The sequence below is a fragment of the Falco biarmicus genome, chromosome 8 (assembly GCF_023638135.1).
Source record: "Falco biarmicus isolate bFalBia1 chromosome 8, bFalBia1.pri, whole genome shotgun sequence".
Classification (NCBI taxonomy): Eukaryota; Metazoa; Chordata; class Aves; order Falconiformes; family Falconidae; genus Falco; species Falco biarmicus.
In genome coordinates this window covers 52,765,159-52,788,805 of record NC_079295.1, presented here as the reverse complement: position 1 = coordinate 52,788,805, position 23,647 = coordinate 52,765,159, and the positions used below count along the sequence as shown (strand labels likewise).

General features: G+C 37.3%; 1 protein-coding gene across 2 annotated transcripts in view; it reads right to left on the bottom strand.

Moving 5' to 3' along the window:
* Positions 1–23,647, bottom strand: part of GABRB2 (gamma-aminobutyric acid type A receptor subunit beta2) — a 170,858-nt gene that overhangs the window by 7,141 nt on the left and 140,070 nt on the right. The window contains exons 8-11 of one of the 2 annotated variants that reach the window (XM_056350405.1): positions 19,137–19,274; positions 17,799–17,951; positions 16,424–16,668; positions 706–756 (exon numbers count right to left, since the gene is read on the bottom strand). In XM_056350405.1, coding sequence (XP_056206380.1) covers positions 706–756; positions 16,424–16,668; positions 17,799–17,951; positions 19,137–19,274 — 587 coding nt within the window. The remainder of the gene's footprint in view (positions 1–705; positions 757–16,423; positions 16,669–17,798; positions 17,952–19,136; positions 19,275–23,647) is intronic. The other variant, XM_056350406.1, reaches the window with a different exon arrangement.

The following is a 23,647-nucleotide window of genomic DNA, read 5'->3' as shown; positions in this document are numbered from 1 at the left end:
CCACAGAGGTCAGGTGCTTCTTAAGCACTCATGTGACCCTCCTGCACCTGGAACAGTGGATTGACTATAACAAGAACTGCATTTTTCATGGTATTTTGAATTCCCAATCTGAAAAATTCCCCAAGTTCCAATCCAAAAGTAGAAATGAATGTGAAAATAAAAAATAAACAACAAGAAGAAGAAAGAAAGAAATTAACCTAAGTTTTCAACCTTTGACAAAAGGTTCCTTGTCAGATTAGAGAGAGCTGGGAGTGTTCTTTCCATCAAGTAGGTTCGCCCAACTCTAAATAAAACATGCTTTTGTAACTAAGTGAAGCCTGAGATAGAATGACAATGAATTACATTTATTGTACACAGCACCGCCCATTCAAAAGGATCCCAAAGCGCTTTACAAGCATTAGAAAGAAGAACCACTTCACTTCCGAGTGAAGTGCAATGTGGTGACTGACAGTGCAGAACAATACACTACATTTTAGTCAAGGCAATGGAGAATGCTGTAGCCAATTGAAACTATGGGGTGGGTGAGTGGTGGTGGGGAATGTTAGGTAAGCAGAACAGTTACATAAATTGGTATTTGGCCAGGTGCTTGGGGTTGAGATGACCACGCTATAAAAAAGTGCCATGGGATCTTTAATGACCATAAGTGGTCAGGACCTGAATTTTAAGTCTCTGAGGATATAAACATTAGAAAACAATGAAAGATACCTTTGTTGAATACATTTCTGGACAATGATATGTGCCAATTATTCTTCTGTCCTGCAAGTTAATAAAATCAAGACCAGATTCCTTAGAGATAAGGCAGCTATTATCTTTCATTTAAAATTAAAGCACTCTAGGGTAATAATAGGACAACTAATTAAAAGATATAGGGACCTCTAAGCCAACAATTAGCATCGGTATGTTCTGGCTTCAGAGGTGCTGTTACTGCCTTGCTCTGCTCCTCAAGGTAACATAACGTTGTGATGTAAATGTGTTTTTTCCAGCTGGTCACTTGACCAAGGAAGACATGATGATATGAAAACAATTGTTAAAATTATTCTGGGGGAAAAGTAAGTGTAAAAGTGGTTTCAGAAGGAGGTGGAAGAAAGTTAAAAAGATCTCTTGGTGCTGAAGGGTTGTTCAACCATAGAACTAGACTCTTTATGGTGAACAAAAGAGTTCAAACTTAATGGAGAAATTCCCAGGGACAAGAAAGGAAGGGAAGATGAACATGAAGAAAAAAGCAGCAGCAAGTACCATGGAAAGAAAAGGTGAAAGCAGAAGTGGAAGAGAAATGACTGGAGCTCAGCAACCATGCAAGAGGGTGGGGTTTTTATAAATCCGTCTTAAAGGTGGATGACAAAAATATATGATGTAAATGATGTTCACTTGTAGGTCCAGGTCAACTGGAAGAACAGCTGACTCTGGAGCCTTGAAAGAGACCACAACCTTTTTTGTTGGCCTCAAACAAAGGGAATACACAGGAAAGTGTAGAAATGTTACCATTATATATTCTTCCTGCTACCTAGAAACTCCAAAATGATGGCTTTCTTGAGGAATTCCTCTTACACCAATACATTAGCAACTGTAAAATACAAGGCAATTACAACTCCCACACACATACGTATGTACATTACGAATCGTCCGAGGATGACCAGATCTCTGAAACTACTAACGTCAACTAAATCAGCATCTTGGTGATAAAGCTTTACTGTTATTCCAAACACAGCTTTATAGTAGGAGGTATATTTATAGCGATGAATTGGAAAGATAGAATATTGACATTTTTCCTTCCTCATATACTGTTTATTTTCATCTATAACCTTCAATTACAGGCAGGTACTGATGGCTCATTCTAGGCAGAATGGCTCAGAAACCATGGATAAAATAGACAGCAGGGCTGGAATTTCTGATGGAAAAACCTTGTAAAACAAAACAGTTGTTAATTCAAAAGTTTTTGTTAAGTAGGGCTGCCATTAGTTAAAAGCAAAATACGGTGAGCTAAACCATGAAGGGAAAACAGAAGTATACCTAGTCTGTTAAAAAGATTAACACCTGAGATTAGGGCTCAGCAGCTATATCCTGAGATTAGGGCTTAACATTTATATGTCCTGTAAATCGACATTTTTAAGAACTGAGGGACAGAAATAAAAATCCCTTTTGCAATGAAGACCAACATGACATGCCTAGACATATAATTTAATTTGTTATAGATAAAGACCTTGGTACTATCTATAGCCTAGCTTCCCATCTCTCAGCAGCTCAGATTTCCTTGGAAAACCAGTACCATCCCATTCCTGACTAGTCACAACATCTCTAGCAAGATTAGGTGAAGTATGAAGTGCACTTTACATGTAATAGGGATCTTCCACCTCATCAGCAAAGTCTGACTTATTGATTGGGAACCACTGATGCCTGGGGACTGCACTGACTACACGAGACAACGTGCGGAAGGCAGATAGTCTTGTATAAGCTGCTGCTAGGTACACTCTGGAAGAAAAAAGAATTAATGATTTTCAAATGGCACCTGCTTAAAGCTATTACAGGCATTTTTGACACGATAAGCAAGTCTACTGAGATAAAGCTATATGAACTTATAAAGCACAAATGCCTGATGTTTCAAAATATCCACATTTGAAACAGCCCTAAGAATGTAACAACCGCTGCATTTCCATTGTCTGGACAGCACCAAATTTATCGCCAGTACCACAGTAACTATTGATGAAACCATGGATTGGCTCAGACTGCATCATACACCTAAGATTTGGGTCAGGCTGATTGGTTTCAGGCCAGAAAATCCAGAGAAACTCTGCAAATTAAATCAGGGTTTTCTTTAGGATCTTTTAAAGCCTAAAAATCTAAGCAAAAACCCAAGAGACCTGTGAGAATTTAAAAATAAAGTGAGAGAAAGTGCAAGATCTGCTCACAGAGCTGCAACACTGTTATAACTACTTATAATTTGACTCCTAGGCATCCAGTTTTACCCTCTGATACATGTCATTCCTTGATCACTATCATTAGGAACACATCCACAATTTAGCTGTAAGGATTGTACGATTCTGGAGAAATGGTTGAAAACATACACTTTCCTTTGGCATCCATTACTTCCACACAAGGTTCCCTACTTAAGACATTCAGAATAAGTGCCCACATAAAATGAAAAAGGCTAAAGTATCTTTGGCTTGATGACATTTGAATATAAATCAAGAAACATGAACTTGTTCAAACTGATGCACAGAATCTAATGTTCTAAATGAAAAGCCAACAGGCAAAATAGGCAAAATCAGGACTGCTTGTTTGAATTATGGCACAGAATAGGAAAAAATGGAGAAATGGTCTACTGGTGTCCTGTCCTCAGCTTGAACCTTACACCAACATCTTCTAAAATACCCCAAAATCATCCCTGGGGTTTTGGGAGTAAAAGAAGATAAATAACCTTAGCCCACCAAAAAAGAAAAACAGAGTACACTGTGATTCTGTAGAAAAACGTCTTCTCCTATTTCACTTTTGGACGAGATAATTCAGTCCAATGCAAACCCTGGTAAAGTGGAAGGAATAAATTATATAAGTAAGGCCATGATGTTGTACTACATGTAATTTCCATTCAAGTGCAGCAAATATAGTTGATCATAAAAAGTAAATAGATATCTGATGCAGGAAATGAGCTCGTAACTTTACTTAAGCAGATACATTAATTTAATGGGACTTAAATATAAGGTTAGCCACGTTTTCAAGTGATTTCCTGTGAATGAGACTTTCACTCTCAATCCAAAACCAGAATCATGCATATACACATAAGGAGGAAACAATTTTGGGGTTTTTTAACCTGCAAGAACTTATCACAGTGGTGGAGCTAAATATTAGTTAAGGAGAATTCTAACTGGGAAGTCTTCAAATTGGAATAAGGTTCACATTGATGAAATTTGAAGGTAGTTGCCCTCCTATCTGGAAATTTCAGGTACAGGTTTCTTTTTCCTCCAGAAGATTGCAAAACCCTCACTCAGATCAAAACAGTTCTTTGTAAGTGATTCTATCTTAAAAATCAAATTCTTCCATGAAAGAAGAAACCTCCCTTATGTTAAAGGTAAGCATCAACGACTTCTCTAGGAGAAAAGTTGAAAAAATAAAAAAATTAATACCTTTGAACTTTCTGAAAGTATTTATTTTTACAAAACAAATTTTATAAATAATAAAAGGGGAAAAATATCAATCTTTCACTAAAAATTAACAGGAAGGAAGCAATGCAGAACTGGAATTTTTAAAAATTCAGTTGCAATTTTCAACGACAATTTTTTACCATTGAGACATTTAGGAGGAAGCAAAGGCAAGTGCTTTGGAATAGAAGTCTTCTGGGGCACCAGCTAACAACAGCTCTAAATGCTACCATTTTGGCAAGAAACAAGGTGTTAGGCAGCCCAGATTCTTATTAATACTGGTCTGGTGAAGTATTTGTTATTTATTTGTTAAAATATCACCCCACTTATGTCTATATAATTAAAGATATTATAGATGATATAAATGAATAACACATCAGCAAGAACCTGCATCCTAAGAGGTGCTCTCTTGCACCTGTGATAAATACGACCAAAATTTCATCAAACGTTCATTATGCCCATAAGCTAAGTCTCCTGTTACGCTGTCTTACAAAATGTACTTTAACAGATAGACCTAGCACCAAAAATCTGCTGCAGAAATATAGTGAAACTGCTTATACAAGACAGCTTCATGAAAGACGTAAAATGAATGGAACATCTGATCGTCATCACAACTGGCAAAATGTCCAAGATGTGATTTGGTGGATCTAGTTATGGTTTTGACATATGAACTGGAGAGTAAAAATAAGGCTGATAAGGTTGCTCCACTAAAACAGACTTCTGTACAATACATAGATGTTATTTTTCTTGTTTGAAGTTAAATCCAGTGTGCAAAGAACTATACAGCATATACTCATCATGAGAGAGGGTGGACTGTATGGCAGTCTGCCAGTATTTTAGCTGTCTGACCACGATATGCTCACGTCTCAAAAGATTTAGGCTTGTGATTTTGGGGAACACCAGCAGCATAGTCCTTGGGGCCAACCCAAAAATTAACATGGCCAGAAGCAGCATGAGGGCCAAGGAAAAACTATGGGAGCAGTGACAAAGGCCAGATAAAACACTGGAAAGAAACTGATTAATTCAACAAAAAAAAATAAAAGAAAAGCCTTGAGGTTTTCCTGTGGAAAATCACAGATGAGTTTTAATTATAAATAAAATAAAGATTCCTTTTTAACTTTTGACAATGAATTTCTGAACTAAAAAAGATCTAGAAAGCTACTAGTTATGATCACGTTCAGAACTGATCTAAAAGCCTGAAATACCACCAGTTTCATGGCTATAATACTGCAAGGCTCAGAGGAACTAGTCCTGACGTTATTAAAATGTAAAGTTTTCTGCTTTAAAATAATAATAATAATCGGAATTTGTTGACTGAATTAGAACATTCCTATTTGTACGCTAAGAGTCTGCTGTTCTGGGGAGAGTCTAGTGACAAGACTGAAGAAACTTTGTTGCCAAGACATGGTTAGTCATTTCAAGATTTGTTTCTAAGTAAATTTCTGTGTTTGCAAAATATATACCAATATTATGCATCATTGCAAATGTTGTATTATACTTCAATTGTTTTTGCGTACGCATTAATTCTAGAGAAAATAAAAACTGTATTATAGTTTTCTCCCTGACACGTTGGGGGCTTTTTTGCTTGTAAATTTAAACCAAACTTGAGTTTGACTAGTTAAACATATTATAGTCCTATAGCAATATATACACACACACATAAAATATAGATATGGACAGTAGAATTTCAGAACACATTTAAAATGATGTAAAAAAGACTGGGTTTTTTGGCAATAGTATGCAGTTTGTTCCTGACACACATAATTTTATGGAAAGAAGAGAAACAAATAGTTTACTAACAGGCAAACATGGTAGGTGTTTATGTAGAATATGAATGTGTTCAACTTTGTAAAAGTTTCGTAAGATACATTTCAGGAAGGGTGATCTACTCACAACTGAGAAAGCTATTAATGAATTAATGAGACAAAATATAGCACTTTTTTTTTTAATTGCAGATTATTGTATATTGTATATGCCTCATGATATAAAAAGGAAGAAGAAATAAAAGCTGATGAATCATCCCTGCCAATAGCTAGCCCTCTTCAGACAACACCTACGTGGAATCATCTTTTGGGTCTTCTCTGGCTGTATTGTCAGATAATTTAATAAACAAGAGACTTTCCAGGCAACAACTTAAACTTATGTAAGGGCACTTTTCCTACCCAGAACTGCTGTGTCTTGAAAGTATAAACCCTCAGAATTCCATCTAGCAAAACGTGAGCTAAAATCTTCCATTTCTGAAGACCTTCATTTCCAGTTACCTGCAAGAACCTTCAGATACTCAAAGGACACAGGGACAGAAAGTGGCCCAAACAAAACATTACAAGGAAACAATCATGTTGATATAGGCTATATGACCTTTACTGTTGCATCCTTCAGGCCAGCCCAAAAGCATTGTTTCTGACATCGGTATTACCAGCAAGTTGAGTACATTTTCAGGCCACGAGAAGGATGGGCACATAAGGCTTTTTGTACATAGCTTTAAGATGCATGAAGTTTAGGGAGAAGGCTCAACAAGTTTTTTCGGTGGGGAGGAAAACTAAACTGAAGTCTCCCACACTTCTATAAAAAGGAAGGGAGATGTAAGAATAAACAAGACAGATTTCTATGTTGTAATTTAATCTTATATTCTCAATTCTTAAGACTACTATCTAAGGAGTAAAAAGATATATTCACATATATAGACATCTAAGTCTCTACATATATATGCACATACTAAAATTTAGGCATACTCTTACCAATCCTAATCTTTTTCCTCAGTTATGTGAGAAACTGACTCTTGGTTCTCTACATGCAGAACTCTGGGAAAGCAGCTAGTATCCAAAAGAATAAGTAACTAAGTGAATTAACTGATAAACATAGGGCTTCATAGTCCAGCAGGACTGTTTCATTAAATTTAACATACATGTATACAAAACAAACCCTAATTCTCTTAAAAAAAAAGAATATATGTAAGATAGTATTCAATTTGTACATGTCTAAGTGGATGCCTAATTCATATGCTCCATTGACAATATTTTATTATGAATACTGCCAGATATGTTATTCCTAGGTTGCTTGGGCTATTCTACTCATTAACTTTGCTCTGTCTTCACCCTCACACAAGACAAGCAGCCTCTGTGGCATGCTGCAGGGAGCCTGCATCGTGTCTCTCCTGGGAATCAGAATGTTTCCACTGTTGGGGACGGGGGGAAGATTCTGAGGGGAAAATATTTTTGAAATATTGGGGAAAAGTCTTTAGAATGTGTTGTAACACAGCAATTTTGGGGGTATTTAATAGCGTTGGAAGTATTAAATTGATTCAATCTAGGAACTCTTATAGCCTAAAGAGCAAAAAAACCAAAGGTAAAGCATCATAATTAATAGTTACGGATAGATTATAGATGGGCAAAAACTAGAAAAGAGGGATTTGAAATATGTATCCCCCTTCTTACCAGTTTGAGATACTACCATTCTGACTATGTAAATGCTTCTGATATGAATTTTGGATCACCTGAAATCGATTTGCCCTAAATAAGACACAAGGATGCATTGCTATCTGCAAAGAGAAACAAAACATGATCATCTGAGACACTATAAATAAATCAAAGGGGCTGACAAACAGCCGTCTTCTATATTGTAATAGTATATTTACCACTTACTGCCACCCTAGCATACACAATCCAGTGATCTCAAGATTCAAGGCACAATTAGGTTACGTTCCCTAATACATAACATTTAAAGTTACAACTTATTTTTTGGATAGAAATTGGCTGACTCATGGCCATTCAATTAAAACTTGGCAAACTCTTTAGAGCTGATGTGTTTTGGGAAATTAATTCACCAAATTCACTAGCCAGGCACGCTTTCTGGACTGCAGCTATATACATTTCTTCTACTTCACTGTACACAGTCTGCCTTTTTTGTGCCTTATTTCCCCACAATTTGAAATAATGATATAAACTGCATTAATGGATTCTTTTTTGCAACCAAAAGTGTATTTTAATTCAGGGTCACAGGTGGATGGCAGGTTTGTAGATGCACTAGAAAAGCAAAAAGGATAACGTGCTTTAAACAAATGGAGTGTACATGCACTGGTCTTACATTAATTAAACATGGCATTCAAAGGAGCACGGCTGCAGAAATAAAATCTCACGCAGATGACTTGACCTTTATTCAGATGTCATGTGGAATACCACCACAGACCGTAGAAATAAATCACCTTCTGACTGCTTCTGCAAAGTGCTGCAGGATAAAACTAGAACTTCCTCAAATTTCACTCCTATCAAATCTCTGTTTTCAACAAAACACGAAGAGGCTGCCCAAGCACCCGGTGCTATTTCATTTGCAAGTTTTTTCATGGATAAGTCACGAATGTAAATTTAGGAGAAAGGTTGAGCTTTTATAATCCATGCCTACTTTTATTCCATGTCCTTCTAGAAACTGTGTAAGGAATACTTTCCCACCCTGGATCAAGAATCAATCTCCCTACAGTTTTACCCATACTGCAAACCAAAGCAAAACTCTCCTCGGAGGGGAAAGGAAAAGGATGAATACTTTCACTGAAATCTGCCAGTGGCAGCATTAGCTCCAGTGACATAGAGCAGTGAGGATTTGAAATTTTAGACTGAAATTTTAAGAGCTTCATGTTGCCTTAGTGTTTTAATAGCCTGCTCTGTTTATTAACTGAGTAGTGCACATAGTCATCTTAAAATTCCTCTTTTTTTCCAAAACCTTTTACATCTTGTTGTAAACATGTTTCACATTCTTACTCGTGTTTTATACTAGAAGTACCTCTACTGCGTAGGGTTCAAGGTGCAGCTCTATATAATAAATACTGACTCATTTTAGGTACCTTTGCAATAATTCACCCTCGCTAGAGATGCATTATATGTCTTCTTCAAATAGAAACAAACAAATATTGCTGTGAACTGAAAAGGCCAGAGGCAAGCCAGCAGTAAATCAGCGGGGAAATAAAGGCATTAGCCAAGCCTAAGCTAATGAGCATTGCTTTGGAGCACGGTGTATTATCTCAGGCCTGCAGCCCTGTTAATGCATCTTTGCACCTTACTCTAAAAACTGAGAGTGACCTTGTCTGTTGGCAGTGCACTGGAAACTGTCACAAACTGGCCTGCAAGGGGCCACATGGATTTATCAATGGCTTCACACTGGCTCAAGTCAACACACTTCACCTAATCCCACCCCTCCTTTCCAAAAGAGACATCTATGGATATGACAGTGGAAAAACCGCCCAGGCTCTTCCGCTTATTCACTAGTAAAGTGATAAGTTTGGAAGCTGTCGTGGGAAATGGCAGGCAGCAAAGTAATATTCGAGCTGACTGTGCCATTTCCAAGTGTGCCACTGTAATGGATGGCACTGTTGGCATAATGGAACGGAGTATTCACTCCTGCTCGAACAGCACACACACCTGAGCCAGCGACTCTGAAACTGGACCCCTGGGAAGGAGGATGCTGTGGCCCCAGTTCCTCACCAGACTATACAGTGTCCAGAGACTCCATCCTCAGCCTGCCCAGTTGCGTAGGTGAAATAATTAGGCGCAACTACTTGTGAAACAAGTAATTATATGGTCGTATCTGTCTTAAAACCCTGATAATGCAGTGGAGTTTTCTGAAAATGAGAGGTCTGAGGACAACTATTCAACTTTTCTAGTTAAACCTTGTCAGACTCTTTTCCTTGATCAAAAACTTGTAGGGGAAAAAACTCAGCAGCTGAGACAGCTTGTAGAGGAAGAAAGTTACCACGTTAAGTGCAGCTGAGGGCAGGTTAAGCTTCTGCTTGTTCTTTCCGTGCCATCTCCTCTCCTTTAGCAACTCTGTGCTATTTTAGCTATAACAGTGGGTCAGGAGGGCAATGAATTGCAAAGGTACCTCTATTTGTTTAAACCTTCCTAGCTGGCTAAGCCCTACATTTGTTCTTCAAGACAACACTTCTTTTGTGATTCAACTCTATTAATATGCTGTTTAATCTCAGTCTCATATTAAAGTTCAATGTTTCTTATGTAGTACCCAAATTTCTGATAGAAAAACCTCATCAGTCTGACAGTGTCACTGGTTTGTGACTTGGCACCCTGTAACAGCAGTGCACTGTAACTTTCAGGCATGCTGACTGAATACCTTACGTAATAGAAAGACTACTGAGTAAAGAATTACTCATTGTTTTAAAAATACACTCAGTACATTTAAAAAAAGTCTTTGTGTTCAGAAAAAAATTCCCCTTATCTAAACATGCAGAGGTTAGCAATGTCAGTTCACATTTATTTAAAAAAACCCAACTGAATAAATCTGTATAAACAGTTTTATGAAGTGTTGCATAATATGCTGACATTTCCCCCCTCTTTTCCAGAGGGAAATTGCTTTATTAATGCTCACAATAACAACAGGATGATTGCAAAATTAGAAGTAGTTTTATTTATGTGACTTATGTTATCATGTACTTCAGGTATATAGTCTGTACACTTAGAGCATCTCTGTGCCTTAAGCTAGGCTGGAAACATCCAGGCTTCAGTTATTACTGCAACTGTATGCATTTTAAAACCACATTCAGTGATGTATTTAGATTACGCAAAACATAAAGCCACTTCTGTGAAGTGGCAAATCAAATTACTTTGAAAAAATATGACAAACAACTTTTATACAAAAAATGTTAATTTGCAGTAATTAACTGTTCTAAATCTAGATGGTCTAACTGTAAAGAAAAAGATAAAGAATTCAGAAATAATTTAAACACTGCCTGAATAACGTGAATGTAAGAATTGGAAAGATAGGGTTAGAAATGGAAGGTGTACCAAATCATTATATGGTAATGCCTCTGTTTTGATATCTGTTCCGAAAAAACGCAAGTATCATTTCGTGTTTCTAGCTAATGTCCAGGTAAAGAAACATTAGTGATGTCTAAGACTGACAAGGTGCTCCATCAGCAGATGGATCTGTAGCCCTTCTTTTAACAAAAGCCTTGATGTAGCAACTGATATCAATACTCACAGCAAGCTATTGTCTCTGCTCCCTGACACACTTCCAGTGTGTGTTGCTTTGGAAGAGGATGGCATACAGCTGCTTTTCCATTATGATCACCCCTTGTCAAATGTACAGACAGCAAGACGCAGGGAGTGGTTCTTTACAGAGGAAGAAGGATCAGCCTTTCATTCAGCCCAGTACATTTACCCTGGTCTTTACAGAGACAGCATTGGTTTCCATTAAATTACCACACAGCTGTAACAGGGGGGTTCTGATTTATCCAGAGCAACAAAAACACAGATATCATTTATACTGGAAAGCATTTTCACCTTACTTACACTTCCAGAGAAGTCAAGGCATGTATGTAGTAGTCTGAATCAAATGACTCAGACAAGCAACTGTGAAAAAAACAGTAACAGAATTCCAAACATGCAACAGCAGAAGCAGCAGGTTGGCTGGGAGTTTAGTAACAGCAAAACATAAAGCTTGGGAGGCAATGTGACTGCAAATCCTGACCACCACAAAGAGCAGAAGATGCGTCAGACACATCACAGTGATCAGCATCAGCAAGCCCATCTAAGCCACAGTTCCATGATCGAAACATCCAAGGTAAAATCATTTGATCTAATCATGTAAGAGGAAAATTTAAAAAAATAATCAAAAATACCTTGGCTACTGGATTCAGGAAGAAACTCATGGGGAATAAATCAGTACTGAGAGAGCACCAAGAAGCTCACTCATTATTTGGACTGTGATGTCAAAAATTAAGTGTATTAAAATGGCTATTAAATATAGTAAGTGTATTAAATGGGATCTACATCAGAAATTATTTGCAGTTGTACCAGGCTCTACACCGAGATCCTGATTAGGTAATCATCTCCTTGAAAGCAAAGCCAGGCTTCACAAAGAAGAAAACTTGAAGAGTTACATCACAGTAGCTTGTTTCCCTCTTCCCATTCCCTTCTATCCCAAAAGGAAACAGAAACCGAAATTAAAATTAGAAGAAAAAAACCCAACCTCATAGAGGCTTCTAGACCAAATCCTTCCAGACATTTTTATGTAATTACATAATCAACAGATGAAAGCTATGGATTTCAGCGAAACTTTTGACACATTATCTTAAAACTGAAGAGATTTTCTTAAAAACTGAAGAGATGGTATGTCCCAGATATATGTACAATTACCCATAGGAAGACAGTCAGCTGAATGGTATCGTGAAGCCAGAGCTTAGAATTTGGCACTGTTTTTTAACATATCTGTTACTTATCTAGAAGAAGCACAGACAATACATTAGATTAGTGCCCAGAGCCTAAGGAAAAGATAGCACAAAGTGTGCCTACAAAGAATCAAAAGGATGGTGATGACTGCCAACAGTCCTATTTAAAATAGAAAAGGCCACAGAATACAATTGCATAACAGTGGGTTAGATATATACCCATATATATACATATATATGTGGGTATCTATATATACACCAGACCTCAGGACACGGAGTAGGTCTTCAAGCAGAAATACAACACTCCTTATATATACACTTGCAGTACTATGCCACTCAGAACAGAAGAGATGAAAAAAACTCGAGACTGTAAAGATAATAAAGGCATTTGAAGAAATAATGTAAGATAAGAAGATAGGCTTGCAAAACGAGGTGAGGAAATGATGTGAATGCTATCGCCAATTAATGAAGGAATTCTAGAGTAAGAGGAAAGCCAGGGCTTCACCTGTAAGCAATGATATAAATGTTTACAGAGAGAACAATTAGCTTTGACTAAGGCAAAAGATGACGAGTTAGAATAAAGGAATAAACTGCTGAGTGCAGCTTGAGAAGCTTCAAGAGCGGAACTATCAAACACACAGCCATTTTAACCTCAAATCACTGCAAAGAAAATTAAGCATGTCCAACATGGCCTAACAAGTCTGTGATCACGTATCTACTAGTAATTGAGTCTGAATCTTCCTGGAGTTTTGTCCTTTAAATTTCTCTGATTTTATTACTCAGGTTTCAGGATTCAAATAGCAAATCAAGATATAGGGCAAATCCCTTCTCTTTCTTTCCCTTGCCCCAAACAGAGCCATCAGTCTCTGGAAATGAGGGAATATATGAAGTTACAATCTTGTGTGATAATTCAGACTAGACATAAGGAAGAAATTTTTTACAATGAGAGTGGTGAAACAATGGCACAGGTTGCTCAGACAAGTGGTAGATGCCCCACCCCTGGAAACATCCAGAGTCAGGTCGGATGGGGCTCTGAGTGACCTGGTCGAGTTGAAGACATCCCCGCTCATTGCAGGGGGGGTAGAGTAGATGACCTTTAAAAGTCCCTTCCAACCCAAATTATTCTATGATTCTAAAAATCCAAACCAATACCAAAAGCACCACAGCGGACATATGACATGAACCCAAGATGAAATTTAAAGAAAGATTTGCCACAGTTTCACGTGGCATAGCCCAGGGGAAGCTCTGCAGCCAGCCTGACAGTGTTCGTTCAGATAGAAAAAACAGGACATTCGCCTCCTGAGTCACCGAATCCCCAAGGGATCACATTGGATTCAGCAGATACCACAGACATGGAAGAACAGCTTCTACTGTGCTTCCCTACTGTTTTTTAGGCTTTCTAGTACCTTCTGAATAACTCTGAGCAAAAATACAGAGACTACTAGTGCCTGTACCTGCCCTGGAACCTCTCCATACAAAAGAATTCAGCAGCCTAAAGGGATCATGTGTTAACTTCTACTTTGATTTTGCAAATACTTGTGGATGGAAGGACTTCATCAGTACTTCTCACCACCTTTTGTTGCTCGAAAAGTTGTCAGAGGCTATTGTGAAAGAATGGTGTTGGAATCTGAAGGAATTTATTACAGATCTATATCTGCATATCTGGTCTATAATGTGTAAACAAAGGTTTGAACTACTGCTTGTAGTGCAGCGTAACTATCCACCTTTTTTACAATGTCTATGCCAAATGCAGCAACATAGCTTTATAAAAGTTTTCATCCTCACGTTTCATGAGGTTTATTACTCATAGCATTAATCTTTCTGACATAATATCCGATTCTGATAAATTCATCATATTCCATGCAGTAATACAAAAGGAATCTAGTAATATCGCAAAACACTCATACTCCGGAAATTTAGTCCTTCAATGCTGGATTCTGATTAGAGATGGAGTGTTTGTTTGGTCCCATTTCTAAAATACTTGGGTTTTCATGAAAACCTGCATCTGAACTGAAACATTTCTGGTTCTTGTAAATGAAAGTGAATACATAATATTCCCCCCCCTTTCATAGATAAAATATTCAGGTCCATTAAATATGAATCTGTTCTCTTGCTGTTGGTCAGAGCAAGAACAGATGTCAGCTCCCTTCCTCCTGCCCAGAGCAGCCTACACACAGTAGGACAGGGCTCTCGGAAGACTACTCTTTACTGACCCTCTGCTGCTTGATTCTCCATCTATTTCTTAAGGGATTGCAAACCACGTTATCACATCAGAGCATATCCGGATACCAGAGCAGAGCTGCTGTAGACTATGAACCATGCTGGCCTCCTATATTAAGCAAAAGGCTCAGTATAAAAAACCCCTACAAATAATGTAAAGTTGTTCCCAGTATACTTTGTGCAACGGTTATTGGAATTAACGTACTCTCCTTAGTGGATTGGATTAGTACACTAGTTAGTGCTTTCAAATTCTAGCTCGTGATTAGCAATTTGCCACTAGACTTTGGCTACTCTGTTAAATATCGGAAAGATCTATTGTAAGAATAAGTATACAGAAAAAAATCACAAGTGAAGCAGTATACAAAAATATACCTCAGCTGGAGGTGACACTGACACCTATGGATCTTAAATTTCCACTGATGTTAGAGTAAAGACTTCAAGTAAACACAGACCTAGTCTCATAAAATTACCTACAGAGTTTCTTCGTTAATAGCTTTGATTGTTTAAAGGTTAATTATTTTTAAAAAATGAACTTGACAAATTAAATAAAAGCTTGCAGATCTTTTACATTGCTGAAATATCACCAATAGAAGAAAAAGATTTTACAGTGTCTCCATGAAACTTTACGATGGTAAAAAATGATCTATGGTACCATAACATCAAAATTAATCTCATCATTATGCATTTGCATTCTTTCATTAAAACATGTATCTCTCAAATTAAAAAGAAAAAAACCCCCATAATTAATGAATGGGTGAGATATCTAAGCCATGACAATATAATACTGAATCTTGAAAGAGTATATAACTTGTAAAACTGTTTTATGCTATCAACATGCGATGAATTTTTGTTGTTCCAGCCAAAATAGAACAAAACGTTCTTTTGTCTGCAGACACAGTATCCTAGTGTAGAAGTTCTGAACAAACATGAGAAATTCCACCACTAGAGCTGTATGAAACTTATGTTTCCACTTCACAAATAATCACTTGGGGTTCTTTATTTTCATTCTGATTTAGACTTTTTCCTTTAATTCTCATTTTGATTTTTTTCCCCATGGATTATCATGCTGAATTACAAATTCAAAGAGCTTCTAATGAAAAAAAAAAAATTAACTTTATTTAACTTCCAATTCTCTGTGTGTGTGAAAGTTTATACATTTCACACTGACTACATTTTAGCATTCAGCCCAGATTTGCCACTGTGTGAAACTCATTCAAAATGGTCAAAGTGAAAAATGACAAGTGCTTTACATTAAGTGCTCCATTTTCATTAAGCATAATGGATATTTTTTTCTAAAAGTGTGTATCTTGGCAAATATATTTGCTGCCTCAATCCTCCAACCCCAGGGGACCATTTTTAGATTCAAAATTAAGTGCACAGCAAGTTGATGCTTTATTTCTGAGCAGTTTCACATTTAGTCAACAGTATCCTGGGCCATTATATGTTGAAAATATGCAAACGTTTCAAGCTTTAAACACTTCTGTAGCAAATGTTTCTTATCCAGGTCATCTGAAAGATTTATGAAAGTAGGTTAAATTTAGGTTTCATTGCCAATGTTCCATACAGCTCTTAATAGAATATCAGCTATAGCCATCATTTTGGATTTGTTCCTTTGGAAACAGGTTAGACATATTTAACTCTACATCCTGACAGAAAACATCTCACAGTAGAGCTTAACTGAGTGCATGCTTTAGAAAATCATCATTCAGTTTTCCAGGCTAGAGGGCAGCATTCATTGCTGAGGGGGTTAAACACACTGCTCTGCAGAGCTAAGACAAGGTCATCATAATCCCACTCCACTCATTTTCTACAAGAAATCACATTCTAAAGCTCTGCCTGGCAGAACTTAAAGTCTGCCTTCCTGGGGCAATGCTAAAAATATATCTCCATTTCAATGTACCTTATTGACATCCATTCGCAACTTCTCGTTGTTGGCACTGGCAGCTTTTTCTGCCGCCTTCTTTTGGCGCTGCGGTCCCCTGCCAAAGAAGATGTAGTTGACCAATGCATACTCCAGCAGAGCCATGAACACGAAGACAAAACAACCCATAAGGTACATGTCAATGGCTTTCACGTATGGAATTTTGGGAAGAGTCTCTCGAAGATGGGTGTTAATTGTTGTCATTGTGAGCACAGTTGTGATTCCTGGAAAAAAGAATTGACAAGTTCATTGACTGAATTAATTTTAATTTTATAGCATAATAGCTCATAATATTCAAACGCTAGAACTGACAAATTCTAAGTTGATGGGTTGGGTTTTCTTCCTGGTGGAAAAAAGCCCACCTCCAACCTCTGCCCATATTCCTTATCTTTATTTTTTTTGTATAGAAAAGAAAATTATACCTGTAAGAAATTGCATTCAACCAAACAAACAGTAGTTGCATTCTATGAGTATGTTTTTAACCAGATAAACTGTAACCTTCTCTAACAAGTCTCAGTTATAAATTACCAGCCTAGAGTCACTGTTATCTTGCTTTCCTCCAGCATTTTCAAAATATCTGTAGTCTTGAGTTCTTAGGAGAAAATGCTACACAGAAAGGCCTGGTAAAACCCAAGACAGTATTCTATAAAATTCAAATGTCAAATTCTCAATTGCATCTTTCATGGTGATGCACTTACTTTAGCTATACAAGACCTGTACTGGCAGGAATCAGTCTGATTTATACAAAATTTGGCAATAGATACTCGTATTTATTTTTATAACGCACTTGGATCCTCTGACGAGGGACACAGTATAAACAAACACCCATGGGATTAGTGATGAGACATAAGAGTACTTTACAGATTAATCAGGGAAACGGTCTTGCTTTTAGACTGTAACGTAACAGTAAGGAAAAACGCCCTCAACTTAAGGAGAAGTTAGCTATTCAGCCCTAGTAAAACTTTATTTAATTCATACGTGAAAGGACAAGTAATTTATAATCTATAGCCCAGAGCTGAATGTGCATTCTGGACTGCCATGGGCAAAAGCAAACGAAATGCATTCTCTTCAGAGAAAACAACCAGCAGTAAAACAACAACAGAAAATGTTGAGACAATTAGGCTAATTCTAGTTACAATGATTATACAGTTAGCTAATTCAGACATGAAATCACTTTAATTTTTATTTAAATTGTGATGATTTAAGTGCTGATTCAAATAATAAAAAGCTTAACAAGCCAGACATAAAAAGATCTAACAGATTTATTTTTCAGATCAGGCACTATCCACTAAGCCAGAAGCAAGAAAAAGCATTCAGCTAATGCACACTGCATGAGATGCGTAAAAATGCCTACCTAAAGCAACTCTTGCAGCTGAAGCGTCATAATTAATCCAGAAGGAAACCCAGGACAGGATAGTGATCAGAATAGAAGGCATGTAGGTCTGCAGAATGAAGTAACCAATGTTTCTCTTAAGTTTAAAGCTGAGAGACAGCCTTGGGTAGGCACCTAAAAGAGAATATTTGGTATGGCCATAATTTACTTGTATAAAGCCTGAAAACAATTTTCTGTCATTTTGGTTTTATTGTTTCATGCAATATAGAGTACACACAGAGCTGTAAGATCCAGGATAATCAGCTGCAGAATTTCTAGCAAGAATTGAGACTAAGTAATCTTTTATTCTAAAGGGTACAAGGATGCTCTAGGTGCATATCTTCTGCTAATCAAAATATTCAACAATCACCAGCCAAAGTACATTCCAGAGCATCAAAGCATAGAAATGCTTCTTCTGTGACACAGTGGGGCATGCCTGCTCCAGTGTAACTCTTGCTCTAACTTCTCTCCAAGCAATGCAACACTTGCCCTTTGCCATTTGACACCAGAAATATTTTGGCATATGAAACACTTGTTGAAATGGGTGTCTAGAGATGCCTATTCAAGTCCTATTTCTGCTTGGTTTTGAAGAATTTGGGATGTGCAATCCTTCTGTACTCCAAAGATGATTTCTATCCATACCTAGAAAGTGAGTTTTTAAGATTTTCTTTTTTTAACACACCCAGTAGCTTTCTCAGGTAGGTAGAAAACATCACACAGTAATATCCCAACTCATTTTTTGTCTCTCGAGTGATTCAAAGTGTCATTGAAATATTCTAGCTGTTTCTTATTTTTTAAAATTTATTTCATGAAATCCAATCTTATTTTCTACTCCTTCTCACAAAGCATCTTTTCAGCCTTCAGAAAGTCATACGCTTGTTAGCATAGGCTAAACTACAAAGTCCTGTGGAACAAGGATTTGAAAGGTTTTACAGCTATGACAAAATAAGTAGATTAATACAACCACAGGTTGGCACAAGGAACATCTAGAAACAGTGAGAAAAAGGTTCCTAAATCTCCTAGAGGCTGGGTTACTTCTTGTTGGGTTTAGGGCGCTAAGGCATATAACTGGCTTAGTCAGTTTTCATAGGAGAACAGAAAATACAGCTTGACTGAGCCGTAACGTGACAGACTACTGTATCCTCTTCATATGTTAATGAGTGATGCCTTATACACTATGAAAGCTGTAATAAGAACTTGCTGCTCTGATTTATTCCCAGTTCTAAAATTTTTGCTCAGATCCTGAACTGCACATTGAGAATTAATCCATTTGTAAAAGTCTTCCCAGTGAATTCCCCTCTTAGATCCCCCTCCACAAACCTGTAGAGAAAACAACATTCTTGGTGATAAGCTTGTAGTCTACAATGGAGAACTGTGGCAGTTCAATCTTTGTCACTCCTGTGACTGCATTATCACCCCCACGCCAGTAAAATTCAATGTCATCTGTTGTATAGCCATCTATAAAAACAGGATTAAACAGTTAAGATATACATCTCTTCTGACATCATGGAGAACAGTCCAGCGAATTAACTCAGAAAATAACTTCAAATATATTTCTAAAACTAATCCATTAATAACATAATAGATGTATAGAGACAGACAGACACAAGTCATTCTAAATATGATTTCCAATGGCAATCCTAGGAGCATTTTAATCTTTGGGTTTTTAAAGATATATTATATCAATATATTAGTAAACCAAAACTTTAAAAGCAAAGTAAGACTACACACATCCCATACACAGATAGTAACTATACATCCAGCGTAAGGTTACTTCTGGTCCCAAGGCTGGATAAAACAGTCTAGGTTTGCTGTAATTGCATCCCCTGGGCTGAAACATCAGCAGTGGTACCAGAAATAAGACCAAGTCACCAGGAGATGCCTGGAAGAGATGCTTTTCTGTCTCGTGCACCATGATCGGCATACGAAAGAGGACAGTGAGACCAATACGGGTAACAGAGAAGTTCAGCGTACAGTTATCTCACGACATTTGCTCTGGGCGCCACGTAGTTTATAATGTGAGAAAAGAACAAACTCTAGTTCAAACCCATTTAGGTTCTTCTCGTATTCCCAGCATCATTCTTTTTCTGAAAGTGGCCTGAATGCCACAAAAGGCAGCCACAGTCGGTGAGGCCCTCGTAAGAAGCAGCTATAGCAGATGCAACAGCCATCACTCTGCATGGCAAAAACACACCCACAAAAAACCAACCAAGCAAAAAAAAAAAAAAAAAAATCCCACCACCCACATAAAAAAACCCCAGAAGATGGCATGTGTTCACACAGCCATAAAATAAATGTATGAAATGTGAATCTGCGTTGGCCAAACGGCAGCTGAGCTACCTCACATACTCCAGCGCTGGTGTGTAGAACTGATCAGTAGACCACAGAAATAAATCTACTACAGAACCAGGGAATAAGATATCCATGAAGGTTCATAGCCTTTTAAAGGTTTTTGTTGTTGAAAATTGTAAATAAAAAGAACAACTTGGAGACAGAATAGCGACTATGACATTTTGGGAAACTGACATAATAAAATGGTAGATATATGACCTTAATTTTAAGTTCTCACCCACAGACAAAGGATAAAATTCTATACTAAACATTAGAGTGCTCAAATAGTGCTTAATTTCAAGGAATAATTGAGGTTATGCATTTTGTGATAACCTAGAAAATATAAAACTGCTTCCATGCATCACTAATTTTTTATAATCGAAGTATAATCCAGGTGTACAGCAGCAGATGAAGTAACTGAGTTTTAAGAGATGAACACAATAATCTGTAAAAACACTGAAACAACCATAAAAATCTATCCCAACATACAGCAGGTCTTAAAGTATGTTACATTCTTATAGCATATTGATAACAATTACAGTTTTTTTTTATACATGAATCATTCTGTTTTTCACGGGTCTAGCAGCAAATCTAAACTAGTTTGAGGGCAGAAAATGGAAAACTAATTTCAGGAATCAGAGCAATCTCATTCATACAGGACAGATTTCAAACTGCTCCTCAATATCAAGAACTCAAGATGGAACCTGCTTTGCTTTGAAAGTTGCTGACACTGACAGCAAAACTGATGAGAGAATAGATTTTTTTATTTTTTTGTGAAATAAGTTCTTCCTTAATCTTTTCATTTACCCAAAGGTTCACTAGCTCTAGCTGATAACACCAACCAAAGAAAAGAAGAGGTTTGTATTTTCTAAAGAAGCTTCAACAGTCAAGGGAGAAAAAGCTCTACAAAGTGGAATGTTACATGCTTTTGACTTATCCAGAACTCCTTAAGAAACAGTTTAAATCTGCATCAACAAATAGCTTGCATCAGTGGTCACTGATTTGTTTCCCCTCATACTTTCTCTTGTTTCACCAAGAGGAGAATCATCAAAGGAATAACTGAACATAAATTGGACTAATAGCTTCCCATAATATTTAGCTTCCCTCTTCTGTTTGGACAGTGCCACCAAAAAAAATCCTCATAGATACCATAATCTTTCAATTTATTGTATGTTACTTGTTCAGAGTCTAAAACATGAGAGCTCTGAAACAGAGCCAAGATTACTGCTGTCTGTCAGTAGAAAGCTGATCCTCTGTAACCAAAAAAGCATTAACCGTGACTCCACAACCATACTCATGCTTCTTACATACTTTGTGATACAACAGAGTATGTTCAAATCTGCCTTTTTCATTATCAGAACCCATCAGCATTTTAGTTGTCTCATGAAGATCAACATGTGATTTAACTTTGTTTTTCGCTTACTGCATCTTTGCATAGGAAGACCTATAGCATTCCACATAGACTTGTCTCAGAAGAAATTTACGGCACATAATTGTTGCATGTTGACCAAGAGATGCTGTATCTAGAGATAAGAATAGCTTTAGCACAATGATTTCCAATAGCTAAGCAAGGCATCCGCAGTTCAGCCAAGACTGCTGTTAGAACCAATTTTGAATTGTTCTATAGTATCAGTTAAATTATTTCAATAGTCAAATTACAGACTTACCTAGGAGATTGGAATTGTTTTGTTCTCATGAGGAAATAATGTATTTTGGTGCTTAATTATGATTTTCTGAGAGAGACTGCCTAATTATATGAGCACCTCCCTCCCTATCTCTCATTTCTTCAATTAACCTTGTTCTACTTCCTCCACAGTATAAAGATAGCAAAAGGTACACAATGGAAGAGCACAATACTTTAAAAGTTTCGTTTCTTCTAAAATGACCTGAAACACTGAGGCACTTCTAAGCATTGAACATTTTAAGAAATGAGGAGTACTGGTACTTAGCCATGTAACTGAGATTACATTGGTTTCTGAACTAAGTCTTGTGGAAAACAACCTGTAAACCTTTGACAATATATTGTAATGTTTACTTTAGCTTTTTCACGCTCATTACTACTTGTGGTAAAAGTTTACATCAAGTTCTGGCTTTGACGCTGTTAATGTGACACCTTGGTAACTCTCCTCCTCCTCTTGCCGCGGTTGTGGGTGTGAAAGTCCCATCCTGCCTGGCCCCCTGTGGCTCTCCAGTGGGTACCTGTAAAAGCTCTGTTCCAGCAAACCGCCTTTGGTTTTGCAAATTGTTACTTACTAATACCCATAGCCGTTGTCATGTTCCCAAATACCGCATGGCAAGAAGGCTCTCCGCCCTTGCTGTGATGTCCACGGGACCATTACAGCTGTGGGTGCTCCTCCTCCCAGCGGAGAAGCAGCAGTCGTTTGTCAGGAGGGGAAATCACTGCCAGCACTGAGGCACTGCCTGTGGGCACGCTGTTTCTGCTCTCTGCAGGACACTAGATTTTAAGTACCGCTAGATCTGCTTCACTTGCTTTAGAAGGTATTTTTCCAGGAAGATCAATGGCACATGGATAGAGGTCGTTATTGATTGCGTTGTGGCAAGACAGGCCCACTTCAGGAAGGCATTTGAAGGGAAGACATTTGTTCCAGTACTTGTGTGAAGCACAATTCCTTCATTTGGTGCAGTAAGTTCTTCGGTCATTTTTTCTAAGCGTTACATGGTATGAGGAATACGTGCAGATTCTGCAGACCTGAAATCCATCAGGTTGTCAAGACATCTTTTACTTTTCCGGTCACAAGTCTATCTTCAGAAAAAAGGCAGACAGCTTACTTACGTTTGTCTGTCATTGGTTTACATTTGTCAAGTCTCACTCTAGGCTTTCAAAGAGAAAAATAAAATTAAATCTAACATAAAATAAAAATGAAGAAAAATTAATAAATTGGCTGATCTTGAGATGTAAAAGCAAGTTTATGTTATGAAAAATATAAAAGGACATCCTGAGAGAGATTAGAAAGAATATTACACACCTTGTTCTAAGGGTTCACTCTTACTTTGCAATGTTGCTGAGTTTTGCTGATACTCTCTCTCAGATATTCCCTGCTCTCCAGCAGCAAATTCCAGATTCTAATACCATTTACTGAAGTCAGTAGGATTAATCTAGCTAATTTATTTAATTTTGAGTTAATTTAACTGTTAAACTTCATAACTAATAAACCAATCTTTTGTTGTTGTTGTTGACAAAACAAATGCTAACATAGGCTATAGCAAGAAAAAAATCCCACTTTTTTACGTAAGAGAAAATGTGTTTATAAAAAGCCCAAATGGCTCTTTATTTTAGTTTATTTTTTAGAACATCTGTTAGAACTTTTCTGCCCAACTGCCCATACGCAGTTTGGCCATCAGCCACCTAATCATAGCAGGGTTCACACAGGAGAACTCCGGGGTTTATGTTCCAGCAGACTGCCAACTGCTTCAGCGCTGCCCTCGACCAGGAAGATGTGGTTCAGCTTCTCTGTGTATTCTCACAGCCTTAATAATAA